Source organism: Ranitomeya imitator, chromosome 4, assembly GCF_032444005.1.
Source record: "Ranitomeya imitator isolate aRanImi1 chromosome 4, aRanImi1.pri, whole genome shotgun sequence".
Classification (NCBI taxonomy): domain Eukaryota; kingdom Metazoa; phylum Chordata; class Amphibia; order Anura; family Dendrobatidae; genus Ranitomeya; species Ranitomeya imitator.
This window is the reverse complement of record NC_091285.1, coordinates 668,754,955-668,772,470: the sequence shown is the minus strand read 5'-3', so window position 1 is coordinate 668,772,470 and position 17,516 is coordinate 668,754,955. Positions and strand designations below refer to the sequence as shown.

At 43.4% G+C, this 17,516-nt stretch overlaps 1 protein-coding gene across 2 annotated transcripts in view; it reads left to right on the top strand.

The window, feature by feature from the left end:
- The window catches only part of PLPPR2 (phospholipid phosphatase related 2), a 30,903-nt gene extending 17,409 nt beyond the window's left edge, over positions 1-13,494 (top strand). The window contains exons 4-8 of one of the 2 annotated variants that reach the window (XM_069767219.1): positions 2,304-2,427; positions 3,731-3,981; positions 4,667-4,843; positions 7,307-7,438; positions 9,473-13,494. In XM_069767219.1, the coding sequence (XP_069623320.1) occupies positions 2,304-2,427; positions 3,731-3,981; positions 4,667-4,843; positions 7,307-7,438; positions 9,473-9,622 (834 nt within the window). In that variant the 3' untranslated portion in view covers positions 9,623-13,494. The remainder of the gene's footprint in view (positions 1-2,303; positions 2,428-3,730; positions 3,982-4,666; positions 4,844-7,306; positions 7,439-9,472) is intronic. The other variant, XM_069767218.1, reaches the window with a different exon arrangement.
- The last annotated feature ends 4,022 nt before the right edge of the window (positions 13,495-17,516 follow it).

Below are 17,516 nucleotides of genomic sequence, written 5' to 3'. Positions count from 1 at the left end.
AACCACAAAATCTTGAATGTTTTGTACCCTTGCAGTGAGATGATCCACACAAGAGGACAGACCTTGAATGTCCATATCTACACCTGTGTCCTGAACAACCCAAAGGTCTAAGGGAAAAGAAAGACAAAACACAGTGCAAAGAAAAAAAAATGGTCTCAGAAGTTCTCTTATCCCTCTATTGAGGTGCATTAATACTTAGGGCCAGCTGTACTGTTATGACCTGGTGGTTAGGAGCACCCGGAATGACCTGATAGTTAAACCTCATACAGGACGAGCTCTGGGATGTGGGAGCTCTGCTGACCGCAAGCCCTAATCCTATCACACACACTAGAAATAGCCGTGGAGCGCTCCTGACCAGACCTAGGCGCCTCGTCACAGCCTAAGAACTATCTAGCCCTAGAGATAGAAACTAAAGCCTACCTTGCCTCAGAGAAATTCCCCAAAGGTAAAGAAAGCCCCCCACATATATTGACTGTGAGTAAAGATGAAAGTCACAAACGCAGAAATGAAACAGATTTCAGCAAAGGGAGGCCAGACTTACTAAATAGACAGAGGATAGGAAAGGTAACTTTGCGATCAGCACAAAAACCTACAAAAGACCACGCAGAGTGTGCAAAAAGGACCTCCGCACCGACTCACGGTGCGGAGGGGCCACTCTGCATCCCAGAGCTTCCAGCTAGCAAGACAAAATCATGATAACCAGCTGGACAAGAAAACAGTGAACAAATAATGACTATCAGGAACTTAGCTTCTGCAGGAGAAGGCAGGTCACTAGAGAGATCCAGGAGCGAACTGAACCAATCCAAAAATTGACAGCTGGCATGGAGTAACGATCTGAGAGGAATCAAATAGAGCAGCCAACCAAAGGATAAACCACGTCACCTGTGTAAGGAACCTCAGAAGCAGCAGCTTCACTCATAGCCACCAGAGGGAGCCCATAGACAGAACTCGCCGAAGTACCATTCACGACCACAGGAGGGAGTTCGACAACAGAATTCACAACAGCTCCCAACAGTGGAGACAGGTAGGCCCAACTCCTTGGAAAGGGTTTTGTACCCCTTGCCAGCCTTGTGACCCTCCACGATCTTGTCTCTGATGGCCTTGGAATGCTCCTTTGTCTTTCCCATGTTGACCATGTATGAGTGCTGTTCACAAGTTTGGGGAGGGTCTTAAATAGTCAGAAATGGATGGAAAAAGAGATAATTAATCCAAACATGTGAAGCTCATTGTTCTTTGTGCCTGAACTACTTCTTAATACTTTAGGGGAACCAAACAGAATTCTGGTGGGTTCAGGGGTTGAATAATAAATGACCCTCTGAAAAGACTTTTCACAATTTAAAAAAAAAATAAACAAAGAAATAACATTCTTTTTTGCTGCAGTGCATTTCACACTTCCAGGCTGATCTACAGTCCAAATGTCACAATGCCAAGTTAATTCCAAATGTGTAAATCTGCTAAATCTGCAGGGGGTTGAATACTACTTGTAGGCACTGTATGTTCCACCATTAATGTTTAGTTTATGTTTATTATCTGGACTGGGACTTTCCTTGCAAGTATCTGAGTCATTTGGGGAATATAGTTCACAAGTGAGAAATATCTAAAAGGTTTAACATCACAAAAGCAGCAGAACGCCTTTCAGTAGTGTTCGGTGTCGCAAAATAACACCTCTGCCTGTACAACCCTTACAGAGGCTCATATAGATTCGGTCAAAGATCCACTTTGTTTTAATTGTTTTCCACAATATTTTAGAAACTTTTCTATACTTTTTTAGTCCAACTTTTTTATTTTGTATCTTTTACTTAAAGAAAAGCGCTTAGAAACACTAGCCACCTTCAAGCTTCCTACATTCACACATTCTCAACCAAATAATTTAATAGGCTATTTGGCAAGTAATGAACTGTGCAATCAACCAATATGAACTTTTATAGAGAACTGTTAGCTTCGAAGTATCTTCTTTCACAATGACGATGGGAGGTCCACAAAAAAATATCTTTAGGTTTTCCTATTATCTGATCTCAACTCCACCAACTTCTCCAGCATTCAGAGAACGGGTACTCCAACTGTGAGCAGGCCAACTTGATTACTGATGGCTCAAATCATATTCTGCTCAGCCATATTCCAAAACTTTAATAGAAATCCTTAGAAGAATAGTGTAGGGTCTTGAAGCAGCACAAGGAATTGACAAACTACACATTTATGATCTTCATCCGGACATGTGATGTTCTACAAGCTCATATGGATATGGTGTCCAGTTGTCGGTCCATGATACTTGGTACTAATGGCGAGTTGTCTTCCGATTACAGATCCTCCTGGGAGAAGTGTCCACCGTCCTTATCAATCCACGCTGGAGTAGCAGGGAGAAGATCATTTCGTGTGGAGATTGTTGCTTCTTCAATCCTCTTCTGCGACGCATTGTCAGGATCTTGGGTGAGTTTTCCGGCTCGATGACCTGACATGGCTCGAAGCTCCAAGGTCCAGTAAAACAACTATCACCAAGTCTAACTTTGAAACAATGACGCTGTATAGCACAAGTGGGTACATCATTATTTCACCAACTATCCAATTATGATGTAGGGGAACATATGGGTCTACCACACTAGAAATAATGGGAGACAGTCTAGAATAAAAGAAAAGGCAAGGCTTCTGTATAGTCTGACATTACCAGACAAGTAAAGCTGCCCATACACATGAGATAGCAGACAAACTTTTCTCCCTACTTGTCCTGTCAAATGAATTTTCAGTGCTATTAAAAGCTAATTTCTTCTCAATGGGTAGAGAGGAGAAAGCCACTGCCAGATATCTCTGTCATTGGCTTATCTCCCCAATTGGTTACGACTGCCCGATCCTTTTCTTTTCCAACATCATCTTGGTGACAATCGTGAGGCCACCATACATAGAAGATGGTCGGGTGGTCCCACAGAAATCCTCAGGTTTAGACATCTTTCATTCAATGTGTTTGAAGGTATTATCTCTTGACTGAAGTTGTTCTCTCCTTGAGGGAGAGGTGTAAAGTCCCCCATAGGCTGACTTTGGCTTAACCTACTGATACTATTGGGATCGAACAACGGCCTAATATTTATGGGGGCCTCCAGATTCTCCCCCAAAGTGTGATGTCGGGGGAGATAAGGATCTGGCATGTCCGGTTTCAGATGGCATATCCTTTTGTTCTATGTGAAGTAAGCCGCGGTTAGATGTGGAGTTTGGTAGCGGCTCCTTCATAGAGACCTCAGGAGTGATCCTGTGTGTGAAGTTAGCTATCGGCTAAACGATCTTCCAAACTATGTTTCGTCATATAGAGACCTCAGGAGTGATCCTGTGTGTGAAGTTACCTATCAGCTAAATGATCTTCCAAACTATCTTTCGTCCAACTTGTAGCTGTTGGGCTCCAGTGCGAAATCTGTAACCGGGCCCGACCTACCATGTGGCATTTATAAAACCAATATATAATGTGGTATTAGGGCTTATAAACCAGGGCCTAATGGCAAGTGTTACCTCTGCACCCATACACTGCGGCACTGCTGAGAAGTAAAGTGACCTCTTAGCCTCATTGACGCTCAGACTTTGCATTATTGCATTAACAGCAGGTATAATGGAGCCACCATGGTTGCTGCAAGGGCATAGTGTCCCAAGGTCACTATGTGGGCACTTTTGTGATCATAATGATGCCAAATTTGGTAAAAAAAAAATGATAATTAGTTTGGCTAATTGTCTTTTTATGTTCACGACTTAGGGCTTTTCTCATTTGGTCTGTTTTGCACCGTGATCTTTGCTGGAGCTGTTCAGACAGTTACCGGTAACCAAGCCCCTCACTTCTTGTCTGTCTGCCGTCCCAACTACACTGCCCTGGGATGCAAGTCCCATATGCAATATATCTCTACACCCTATGCTTGCGACGGAGACCCTGATCTTATCATCGAGGCTCGGAAAGCCTTCCCCTCCAAACCTGCCGCACTTGGAGCATATGCTGCAGTTTACACTACGGTAAGTCCAGTTTCTTAACTTTTCCCAATTACTTCCTTTGTTATTTATTCTCTCGAGATCTTCGATGTCCATGAATTCATCCTTCGTCTAATGGTATTGTGAAGGGTCCAGACATAAATGCCTCTGAAAAAGTAGAAATCCAGTAGTGCCAAGTGCCGGTAGTCATAGAATCATAGAATGTTAGAGTTGGAAGGGATTTCCTGGGTCATCGTGTCCAACCACCTGCTCAAAGCAGGATTCACAAAATCATCCCAGACAGATGTCTGTCCAGCCTCTGTTTGAAGACTTCCATTGAAGGAGAACTCACCACCTCTGGTGGCAACCTGTTCCACTCATTTATCACCCTAATTGTCAAAAAGTTTTATCTAATATCTAATCTGTGTCTCCTCCCATTCAGTTTCATCCCATTGCTTCTAGTCTTTCCTTGTGCAAATGAGAATAAAGATGATAATGTAAATGATAATGTAAACCTATACATGGACATGGACTAGTAGTGTTACGTTATGTACTTACCTAGGGGGTCTGCCTTGTAACAGCAGCGAGAGCTTGGAAATTTAATTGTCATGGGAGGAAGTCAATTAAAAGAAAAGTTGCAGCACAAGAGAAGTCTCCCATAGCCATATACAGAATATACAGAGTAAAGCGACATACCGGAATCTCACTAGTTATTGATTGATGTCCACAGATGTACGTCACCCTCATGCTGAAAGTGAAGGGCTCCCGGCTGGTAAAGCCCTCCTTGTGCCTGGCACTGCTGTCTCCTTCTTGGCTGCTCTGTTTGCTGCGAGTTGCTGAATACCGTAACCACTGGAGAGACGTTCTTGCCGGGACCATAACCGGAGCAGCTATCGCGGTTTTCTTGGTAAGAATTTGGAGATGACCAATAGCAATAGGCATAGGTCAAATAAATTTCTTATCTCGCTGCACACGTGACTCAGATGCTACTTCAAAGAAGAACTACGTTTCTCGCACTCCCTCGTCCGCTCACCTATTGCACTAGCCTGACAATGAGCTAAGCGCCAGTTCACACCGCCACACCACACTTCTTGCTGCCACCACTTACTGTTTTGCTAGCGAGATGACTGAATGGGTGACAAACTACTACATACGCACACCCAACTTTCCCAAACACATGATAAGTACTTTACTTGCATTGTGACATACTTAGGGTAACATAACCAGGATGTACTTTCCCTCTTTGAGGTTGTGAGTACGTTTAAAGCAACACGGAACAAACGTATTAAATTGTAGATTTGTAGAGTTCAGGAGGAGACAAAGAGAGAGAAGAGAGAGATTACCCAGCTCAAAAGTTTGGGTCCTCTTGCTTTCCTTGGGGTTCGGGTACAGTTCCGGTACCCGAACTGAACTTTGGAGTAGAGTTCGTTTCAACACGGCATACCCAAACAGCCATGAGTCCACTCATCCCTAGTAATAAGCCATCCCCTACAGGAGCAGCACAAGTAGACCTCTAGACTGGCCCAAGTCATCTTGGCAAATATTACCAGTGATTGATAAAGGATCAACTAACTGAATTCCAAAATGGTGATTGATTTTGGAAGGTTTAGAGATTATCACTTTGTTCTGATGCCAAATCCAGTAGGTGTCTCATTTATTGGGTATAATAATAGAATACAATCTACTAAAACTCCAAAAATAATGTACATGATGTCAGGAATCCCACTGTATGTCAGGGATCCCACCAATAATATATCACGGTTCACGGGGAGGATACCTTTATCGTCCCCACCACTCACACCAATTTGTCATGAACCGGGGTTGTTTGGTTGCCCCTGGTTCCTTCTGAAGGAGATTTATCAATATCTCACTTCCCAGTTCCGGTTTGGAACTTGCAGCTCTCTGTCGCCCCCCTTAACCTCAGGTCAGTCACCTAGGATAATTAGTCACCAGAAAGGCTGCCTTACTTTGTACTGGCTAAGGGGCACACTGCAGCGAGGGCGATATAACTACTCCCACTCAGGTGGGAACAATAATTATCAACGCCGCCGTCGCTACAAAGCCTCCCAAACGCACAGAACAAATCTGCTGCCACCAGCTCTGATTTCTTACATAGTAATGGGTCTGGAGCCAACCCAAATTAGTACCTCAGAGGATGTGACAGTTAGAGCAAGGAGAGACAAAGATAGTAATTTTATATATTTTACTCCAAAAAAAGGTAGGCAGTGTTTACAGAATAATAAAAAGATATTATAAAGAAGACAAGTAGCATATATGTATAGTACAATTACAAATAAAATGGGATTAAAGTTGAAAAACACTTACATCAGATCATTTCATCTCCTGGTTGCCCATGTGCTCAGGAGACACATCAAGATACATATCACACCTCTGTATAGCAGCTAGACCCCGGACAAAAGACACGTGAAGACTCCTGCTTCACTCAGTTATTTTCTAGCCTAAAACCAAAGCCCTCCCCCTGTGGTGACCTCAGTTAAAGGATGGATTTTCCCCCGTCTAAGCATTATGAAAAATCATCATCCCACATATCTTGGAGTAGGAGCCTCGTAGAAAGACGACACAATGATCAGGAGGTGCACCACGTTGGGGCGATTCTTTTAAGTGTAAATACGGTGTATTTACACAACCCGCTTATGGAGAAACCAGCTCTTTGCACTCGTTGGGTTTCGCTTCTAGCGGTTCTAGTGAGTTATAGATCCCTCGATGGACGTCCGGAATATATAATCCTTATATCTCTAGCCCTGATCGTTGCCACTATAGATAACCTTAAAAGAACAATAGAAGCTCATGGTTTCTACACCAGTTTCAACCAGTACCAGGTGGGAAGGGGGAATGAGTAGGGTAGGGAGACTTGTATGCAGCAGCTAAAAGCCATAAACTGCTCAGTGGGGGCTGCTACACATTGGTATCAAGTTGCACAGAGTGTGTCTGCCATAGGGCTTTATTTTTGTATCAACGAATGCAGTGGGGGAGAAATGGGGGGTCGAATCTGCATTGTGTGTCTGTGCCATGGTACCTTCTAGAACTAAACTCACAATATGGCATTTTTACATTATCGTGACACATGTGAAAGAGAACAACACAGTCACTAACGCTTGTAGGACTATTGGTGGAGCTGGACCCTCTCATCGTGTTTGGTTGGGACATTGTCCATGGTAGACTAGGGTGGTTTCGGGTTAATATCTATTGTCCCTGGTAGTTTTGGGTATTTTAGGGCTTATCACTTAATATTCCTAGTGGTTTGAGATCATGATGAAATTAATAGAAAGGGTAAAAAAATACAAAATATACTGTATGAAATTGTATTATCTCTTTATCTCTCTCTCTCTTTTGGCTTTTATACCTTCAGGTAACCTGTGTACTGAATAATTTTGGGAGTTCCTCACCAGAAGAGGTTGACTTGATTCAGAAAGAGCAGGAAGAGGTCTTTGAGGCTGAAAACCCTCTACCCACAGCTTGTGAAAAGTTTAGTATAGCAAAGGTAAGGGGGAAAGCTGTACAATATCCAACCCGCTTTATCAGCCATACAACAAGTACAGAAAACAACAAGCAAATAAAACTACCTATAATGAAAGGAGTGCAGGACTCAAAATACAGAAAGCAATAAAAATCAGAAAACAATATAGAAACATAAACAATATCAGGCACAAAGAAACTACTGGATAGACTAATAACAATACAAGAGGTTCTAAATAAAATGATCAACAATCTCAGACATGGAAAGTAGCTGCATCAGCAAATAAGGATAATAGGAAGTAAGAACCATATCTTTTGCCAGTTACACAGGAGATGAATACTTCAAGGAAATAAAAGAGCGAGTGTAACCTGGCTCTGTGCTTACCACAGACAGGCTCAGCACAAGCAAGATCCCGAAGGTTGACTTGGCTTTGACCCTTTAACCCCACGGAATCAGCTGCTGGCTGGTGGTGCAGGCTGGCAGGAGTATTCAGGTAAGAGGGTCAGAACCAGGAGAGAAGTCAAGGTACAAAATCAGAAGGCAAAAGAAAGGTCAGGAAACGGGAATACTAGGAAGCTAAGCAGGAGATGTAAGTATAGGACTGAACCACAGTAGATAAACGGTTAACTGGCAGTGGGAGTCAGAGTTTCAGGAGTTTAAATAGAAGACAGCCCCATCCCAGGCTCATAGAGAGGAGCTGTCTACACAGCCAGTGCTGAGCTGCACCAAAAGTCCCAAGAAATAAGCAGAACTGCATCACGCAAAAAAATATGTGCGCAACCGTCCAGGAACCGAAATGGAAACAGAGGGGATAGGTACTGGCCTGGGGGTTACACAGGTGTACAAAGCAATATATACAGTCTAACGGAAAAAAACAAACAATAAATGTGGTATATGGGAAAGGAATTACATGTAGAGTAAATACCTAGTGATAATAATGCTGCCTCTCCAAGAGACTGCACTTCACTCAAATTTCATCATATGTTTACAAGTTTCCCCTGACCAAGCATGTTGCGAAACAAGTGTCTGATGTGGTTCTCCAGTTGAGGCAGCTTTATTACCATGGGGTTTTCACTATATATCTATTATTTTTTCCATGGACCAGATAGAATGGTCTTGTCACGGGGTTACCGCGACAGAGCAGAGCCTGAAGACCACAGTGTCCGATGGCTCCTGCTTCGCCGCTGAGAGGAAACACTTCTTTGGTGTTAAATGTGTTTGTTTTCTTTCAGCTGGACAGGGGTTAATCGGCAATGTGGAAATCCCTGCTTTCAGCTGTGCTCAGTTAACCATTCCTCTATCCTATAAAGGCTAGGCCTGCTGGCCAGGTCCTTGTCTGAGTTAGCACTTGCTATATAGATCTGGAGAGTGAGGAGCTGGTGTCTGGAGAGCTGGAGGAGTTTATTGTGCGACTGTTGCTTGGTTTGTTCGCTTGGAAATTCTTCATCCTTACCTGCCTTCTTTCCTTCCCCCCTTCCTACACACCCTGGTGAATACATCTGTTATTTGTGAGAGTATATTTTGTGTAAGTGGAGTTTTCGTTTACACTTGTCTTTGTTACCCTGTTTGTCGGGTTGGTGTATTGCGGTACACTGAAGCACCTCTCTTCCCCGGTTGGGGGAGAAGGATTATCGCAGGGCTGCGTCTAGGAGACAGGGCAAGGGCGGAGGCCCCGGCATCCTCGCCATCTGAGGTGTCCCAGGGAACAGGGCGAGTTAGGGCGCCCCCTAGTGTTAAGGCCAGGAAAGGTGCCCCTGGTCCCAGTTTACTCACCAGTCCCATCATGACAGTTCTATAACCTGAATATATTGCTCTATATTCTAATAGATACTTACCAGACACAGCGGTAACAACAGACATCTTCGCTGCATAGATTACATGGCTTTTAACAGTTCTCTGTAGGTGTCTTCATTAACATGTACCCAACAAAAATGGCAGCCCTTACTGTGAGCTTGTGATTGGTTCATATAATCTGCCGGTTAATGCTACTAAACAGTAGAAGCCGCCATGACCATTCTCGCTCTAAGGTAAAGTGTATGATTTTTATATATCTTCTAGAGTACAAGCGACTGTGACATCATCCCTCAATCTCATCCCAATAGGATCTTGGAAGTTCACCCACCGATGTCGCCCGACCCTCCTCCGTGTCTTGTTCCTGTAACCCCCGATGTTCTGATCCCCTCAAACTGTATTTCCAGTCAAGTATAAGCCCTGCGGCCTACACAGCGAGGATGTGGGGACAAGCTCTCCCCCCAAAACACCACTGTTATCAAGAGCTGGAGGAAGCCGAATGGTGAGCGGCAGCCAAAGCCCGGACGTCACCGACGCCTGCTCGTTCCTGACCTGTAATATATCGCAACTGATGTTTTTGTAGTTTTGTAAATCCGGGGCGACCTATTATTTGTATATATGTAGCATCTACGGGGAAGTCTACTAAGGGATCCTTCTCTACCAGCACAAGCACGACTTACCCACTCAGCTCAATATTCATGCTGCGGAAGTTTTTCTTCCCATTGGGTTAGTATTATGGCAGTTATATTCTTGCACATAGGGGGCAGTATTATAGTAGTTGTAATAAGATCCATAGGGGCAGTATTATAGTAGTTTCAGTGCCTTGAAAAAGTATTCATACCCTGTGAACTTTTCCACATTTTGTCCTGTGACACCCACACACTTAAATGTATTTTATTGGGATTTTATGCGATGCCAGCACGGAGTAGCAAGTATTTGTGACGTGTAAAAGGAATGTACCAAGTTTCCTAATTAATTTAAAAAATATAAATCTGAAATTTGTGAAGTGCATTAGTATTCAGCCCCCCTGAGTCAATACTTTGTAGGACCATCTTTTGCTGTAATTACTGTTGCAGTCTTTTGGGATCGGTCTCTACCAACTTTGCACATCTAGAGGTGACCTTTGTGCCCCTTCTTTGCACATTTGCTCACACTCAGTGAGATTGGATGGAGGCGTCTGTGATCAGCAATTTTCACGTCTTGTCACAGATTCTTAACGGGATTTAGGTCTGAACTGTGACTGGGTCATTCACACACATGAATATGTTGTGATCTAAACCATCCAATGTAGCCCTGGCAGGATGTTTAGGGTCGTTGTTCTGTTGGAATGTGAACCTATACCCCACTCTCAATTCTTTCACAGCCTCCAAAAGGTTTTCCTTCAGCGCCCTGTATTTAGCTCCATCCATCTTCCCATCAAATCTGATAAGCTTTCCTGCTGAAGAAGAGCCCCCCACGGCATGATGCTGCCACCACCATGTTTAACGGTGGGGATGGTGTTTTCAGGGTGATATGCAGTATTAGCTTTCCAGCACACATAATGTTTTGCATTTAGCCCAAATAGTTCTACTTCTCATCTGACCAGAGCACCTTCTTCCACATGCTTGCTGTGTCCCCTACATGGCTTTTTGCAAACTGCAAATGGGATTTCTTATGGCTTGTTTTCAAAAATGTCTTTCTTCTTGCCACTCTTCCATAAACCCCAGATTTGTTCTAGAGAAGCATAGAGTCTAGATCACTCTAGAACTGTCTTTTCCATTTTGCTGCTGCATCACACTGACTCATGTGCAGTCTGTGGTCTATTAGTATACCCAAGTCTTTTTCACACGTGCTGTTGCTTAGTTCTATTCCTCCCATTCTATAGATGTAATTTTGTTTCTCTTGCCCAGATGTAGAATCTGTAATTTCTCCTTGTTAAATACCATTCTATTAGTCACTGCCCATTGTTCAAGCATATCTAGATCCTTCTGAATCCTTTCTCTGTCTTCTCTAGTGTTAGCTATGCTTCCTAGCATTGCATTGTCTGCAAATTTGATTAGTTAACCTTCAGTTCCCTTATCTAGATCATTTATAAAAATGTTGAACAACACTGGGGCTAGGACAGAGCCTTGTGATACCCCACTTGAAAGACTCTTCCAATTAAATGTGCAACCATTTACCACCACTCTTTGTGTACGATCACTGAGCTAGTTATGAATCCACCTAACCGTAGCCTTGTCAATCCCATACTTGGTCATTTTTTCAATAAGGATATTCTGAGATACTTTATCAAATGCTTTGATGAAGTTGTGATATACTATATCTACTGCATTTCCTTGATCCACCCAGTCAGTCATTCCATCATAGAAAGAAATTAGATTAGTCTGGCATGACTTGTTTGCTACAAACCCATGCTGACTCTGGTTATTTACTGTATTATTATCCAAGTACTTACATGCAGGCTATTTAATAATTTGTTCAAAGATCTTTCCTGGTATAGAAGTAAGGCTCACTGGCCTGTAATTTCCTGGGTCTGTCTTCTTTCCTTTTTTGAACATAGGGGCAACATTTGCCCTTCTCCAATCTTCTGGGATTTCTCCTGTTCTCCAAGGTTTTTCAAACATTCTGGTTAGTGGTTCTGCAATTTCCTCTGCTATCTTCTTCAGTACCGCAGGATTTATTTATTCTGGATCAGAATATTTAAATTAATTTAAATTAGCTAAGTGTTCCCTCAGCATCTCTCTGTTTATGGATAGTGTGGATTATTTTATTCCTTCAATGGCACCGTGAAGATCAGTTGATGTTACATTTGCTCTCATAGAGAACACAGATGCAAAATAAGAATTTAAAACTTCGACCTTTTCAAAATCATTTTTGATCACTTCACTCTCCATTTTTCAGGAACTGGGGCTGGGTGAGGGTTTATTTTTTTGCACACCGATCTGATGTTTTTTATTGTAAGCATTTTGGGGTAGATACGATTTTTTAATCGCCTGTAATTGTATTTTATTGCAATGCTCACGTGACCAAAAAAAAAGTAAATCTGGAGTTTTGATTTTTTTTTTCTCGTTACGCCGTTTACTGATTGGATTAATTAAAGTAATATTTGGGGCTTATTTTTTTTAGTTTTTTATTGTTTTATTTTGAATGGGGCCAAAGAGCGCTGATTGGAGCTTTTTATATTTTTTAAATATTTTTATAAACCTTTTTTTTTGCAATGTGAAAAAATGTGGAAAAGTTTATGGGGTATGAATACATTTTCAAGGAGTAGTATATTCTTGTACATAAGGGCAGTATTATAGTATTTCTACTGATGTACAGCGGGTCTAAGATTACTGCCGTTACTTTTTTTTTCTATAAGGACAGTAATATATTAATTAAATTTTCTGTAGAGAGCAGTAGTATATTCTAGCACATAGTGGCAGTATTATGATAGTTTTATTCCTTTTCACTGGGAGCAGCATCATAGTAGTTATATTTTCTAGTATACAGTATATGGGGTCGTATAATATCAGCTAGTTTTTTTTTCTATAGGGAATAGTATTTTATTAGTCAGTTCTTTTGTATAGGGACAGTATTATAGTAGTTATATTCTTGTACATATGAGGCGGTATTACAGTATTTAATACTGTTAAACAGAGCTCGGCTTGCCAAGTGACAACTTCATTTGTGAGACAGAAATGTGCTCAGAACAGTTGTCAGGTCCCTTCCCCCACTCCACTCCTTAGCTCACCCTCAGTGCAGGGGGAGAGCACCTGACATGGTGAATATAATACAAAATGCGCGCTTCATCCTGGTGTGGGGGGAGTTTATTCATCATAAATAATATGTCGCACAACCTGCTGTTTCTAATATATAAGTTTCCCTTGTTTTTCCCTCTTTGATGTTTGACTCGAACATCACTTCGACAGCGCTGCAGCCAATCACTGTCTTATGTCATGTACATTGGCGTAGCCACTGAGGTCAGTGATTGACTGCAGCGTTGTTGACGTGATATCACCACTGCAGCTAAACCACAGACACTGGGCCAGTGTTTCGGTGTATGCCCCCATCTCCTTGTTACTGGCCCCTACCCTCCCTCCCGCTCTCCTCCGATCTCTCCTGCAGCTAGAGCGCCACATGTGGCTGTCAGATGTCAATGGTTTTTCATGTACGTCTGATTCTTCCCGCACTATTCTGTGACACACCTCCATGAACGCGGCTGCGGAGGCTGTGCTCACTTTTGTATTCAAGCACTTTGTATCGTTTCACTTTTTTTTTTTGTAAATGTTCCACTGAATCGATTTTATTAAAATATGTTCTGTCTTGTAGTACGGCTCCGACGTCTGCTGCGTGGTCACAGTTATTATAGCACTAATATACTGAGGATGGTGTGTGAGCGTATACGCAGTATATACAATTAGGTCCAGAAATATTTGGCCGGTGACTGAATCTTCATGATTTCAGCTCTGCAGGCCGCTATTTTTGATGTAAAATGAAACAACGGAGATGGGATTGAAGAGGAGACTTTCAGGATTAATTAAAGAGGCTGAACAAAAATATCCTGTGAAAAGTTTAGGAATAACAGCCATTTTTCCATGCAAATTGTCCATTTGCATATTTCCCAGAGGAGCATTGCGGCTTTAACCCCTTAGTGACAGAGCCAATTTGGTACTTAATGACGGAGCCAATTTTTGCAATTCTGACCACTGTCCCTTTATGAGGTTATAACTCTGGAACGCTTCAACGGATCCCGCTGATTCTGAGATTGTTTTTTCGTGACATATTGTACTTCATGTTAGTGGTAACATTTCTTCGATATTACTTGCGATTATTTATGAAAAAAAACAGAAATATGGCGAAAATTTTTAAAATTTTGCAATTTTCAAACTTTGTATTTTTATGCCCTTAAATCAGAGAGATATGTCACGAAAAATAGTTAATAAATAACACTTACCACATGTCTACTTTACATCAGCACAATTTTGGAAACAATTTTTTTTGTACACAGTGACTGCACCAGCAGAATAGTGAGTGCAGCTCTGGAGTATAATACAGGATGTAACTCAGGATCAGTAATGTAATGTATGTACACAGTGACTGCACCAGCAGAATAGTGAGTGCAGCTCCGGAGTATAATACAGGATGTAACTCAGGATCAGTAATGTAATGTATGTACACAGTGACTGCACCAGCAGAATAGTGAGTGCAGCTCTGGGGTATAATACAGGATGTAACTCAGGATCAGTAATGTAATGTATGTACACAGTGACTGCACCAGCAGAATAGTGAGTACAGCTCCGGGGTATAATAAAGGATGTAACTCAGGATCAGAAATGTAATGTATGTGCACAGTGACTGCACCAGCAGAATAGTGAGTGCAGCTCTGGGGTATAATACAGGATGTAACTCAGGATCAGTAATGTAATGTATGTACACAGTGACTGCACCAGCAGAATAGTGAGTACAGCTCCGGGGTATAATAAAGGATGTAACTCAGGATCAGAAATGTAATGTATGTACACAGTGACTGCACCAGCAGAATAGTGAGTGCAGCTCTGGGGTATAATACATGATGTACCTCAGGATCAGTAATGTAATGTATGTACACAGTGACTGCACCAGCAGAATAGTGAGTGCAGCTCTGGAGTATAACACAGGATGTAACTCAGGATCAGTAATGTTATGTATGTACACAGTGACTGCACCAGCAGAATAGTGAGTGCAGCTCTGGGGTATAATACAGGATGTAACTCAGGATCAGTAATGTAATGTATGTACACAGTGACTGCACCAGCAGAATAGTGAGTGCAGCTCTGGGATATAATACAGGATGTAACTCAGGATCAGAAATGTAATGTATGTACACAGTGACTGCACCAGCAGAATAGTGAGTGCAGCTCTGGGGTATAATACAGGATGTAACTCAGGATCAGTAATGTAATGTATGTACACAGTGACTGCACCAGCAGAATAGTGAGTGCAGCTCTGGGGTATAATACAGGAGGTAACTCAGGATCAGTAAAAGATAAGTAATGTAATGTACCGTATATACTCGAGTATAAGCCGACCCCCCTAATTTTGCCACAAAAAACTGGGAAAACTTATTGACTCGAGTATAAGCCTAGGGTGGAAATGCAGCAGCTACCGGTGAATTTCAAAAATAAAAATAGATCATTATTTCCCCATAGCTGTGCCATATAGTGCTCTGCACCGTTTATTATTTCCCCATAGCTGTGCCATATAGTGCTCTGCACCGTTCATTATTTCTCCATAGCTGTGCCATATAGTGCTCTGCACCGTTCATACTGCCCCATAGCTGTGCCATATAGTTCTCAGCACCGTTCATACTGCCCCATAGCTGTGCCATATAGTGCTCTGCACCGTTCATACTGCCCCATAGCTCTGCCATATAGTGCACTGCACCGTTCATACTGCCCCATAGCTGTGCCATATAGTTCTCAGCACCGTTCATACTGCCCCATAGCTGTGCCATATAGTGCTCTGCACCGTTCATACTGCCCCATAGCTGTACCATATAGTGCTCTGCACCGTTCATACTGCCCCATAGCTGTGCCATATAGTGCTCTGCACCGTTCATACTGCCCCATAGCTGTGCCATATAGTGCTCTGCACCGTTCATACTGCCCCATAGCTGTGCCATATAGTGCTCTGCACCGTTCATACTGCCCCATAGCTGTGCCATATAGTGCTCTGCACCGTTCATACTACCCCATAGCTGTGCCATATAGTGCTCTGCACCGTTCATATTGCCCCATAGCTGTGCCCTATATGCTCTGCACCGTTCATACTGCCCCATAGCTGTGCCATATAGTGCTCTGCACCGTTCATATTGCCCCATAGCTCTGCCATATAGTGCACTGCACCGTTCATACTGCCCCATAGCTGTACCATATAGTGCTCTGCACCGTTCATACTGCCCCATAGCTGTGCCATATAGTGCTCTGCACCGTTCATACTGCCCCATAGCTGTGCCATATAGTGCACTGCACCGTTCATACTACCCCATAGCTGTGCCATATAGTGCTCTGCACCGTTCATATTGCCCCATAGCTGTGCCCTATATGCTCTGCACCGTTCATACTGCCCCATAGCTGTGCCATATAGTGCTCTGCACCGTTCATATTGCCCCATAGCTCTGCCATATAGTGCACTGCACCGTTCATACTGCCCCATAGCTGTACCATATAGTGCTCTGCACCGTTCATACTGCCCCATAGCTGTGCCATATAGTGCTCTGCACCGTTCATACTGCCCCATAGCTGTGCCATATAGTGCACTGCACCGTTCATACTACCCCATAGCTGTGCCATATAGTGCTCTGCACCGTTCATATTGCCCCATAGCTGTGCCCTATATGCTCTGCACCGTTCATACTGCCCCATAGCTGTGCCATATAGTGCTCTGCACCGTTCATACTACCCCATAGCTGTGCCATATAGTGCTCTGCACCGTTCATATTGCCCCATAGCTGTGCCCTATATGCTCTGCACCGTTCATACTGCCCCATAGCTGTGCCATATAGTGCTCTGCACCGTTCATATTGCCCCATAGATGCTCCACATAAATCTGTGCTGCTGCTGCAATAAAAAAAAACACACACATACTCAGCTCTCTTGCTTGCAGCTCCCGGCGTCCGGTCCCGGCGTCTCTCCGCTCTGACTGATCAGGCAGAGGGCGCCGCGCACACTATATGCGTCATCGCGCCCTCTGACCTGCACAGTCAGAGCGGAGCGACGCCGGGAAGATGGAGCGACGCCCGGCGTGTGAAACGGGGACAGGTGAATATGACATACTTACCTGCTCTCGGCGTCCGGCTCCTTCCCCCGTACAGCTGTCTTCGGTGCCGCAGCCTCTTCCTCTATCAGCGGTCACCGTCACCGCTGATTAGAGAAATGAATATGCGGCTCCACCCCTATGGGAGGTGGAGCCGCTTATTCATTTCTCTAATGAGCGGTTTCCACGTGACCGCTGAACAGTGGAAGAACTGCAGCACCGAAAACCGTTGGACGGCAGGGGGAGCGTCAGGATCGCTGGAAGCAGGTAAGTATGCCTCAGCGCCCTCACCCCCTCACCCGCCGACCCTGCCGCCCACCGTGACTCGAGTATAAGCCGAGAGGGGCACTTTCAGCCCAAAAATTTGGGCTGAAAATCTCGGCTTATACTCGAGTATATACGGTAAGTACAGAGTGACTCTGTCTATCTCTTTAAGAAATCTGTGAAATCATGTGCAGCGTATAGTGCTGACCCTGGATCTGCCCCAGTTTTATATTGGCACAATAACATTCCTTTAGTCCAGAAAGATCAAAACCAGAGTGACCCAATTATTCAG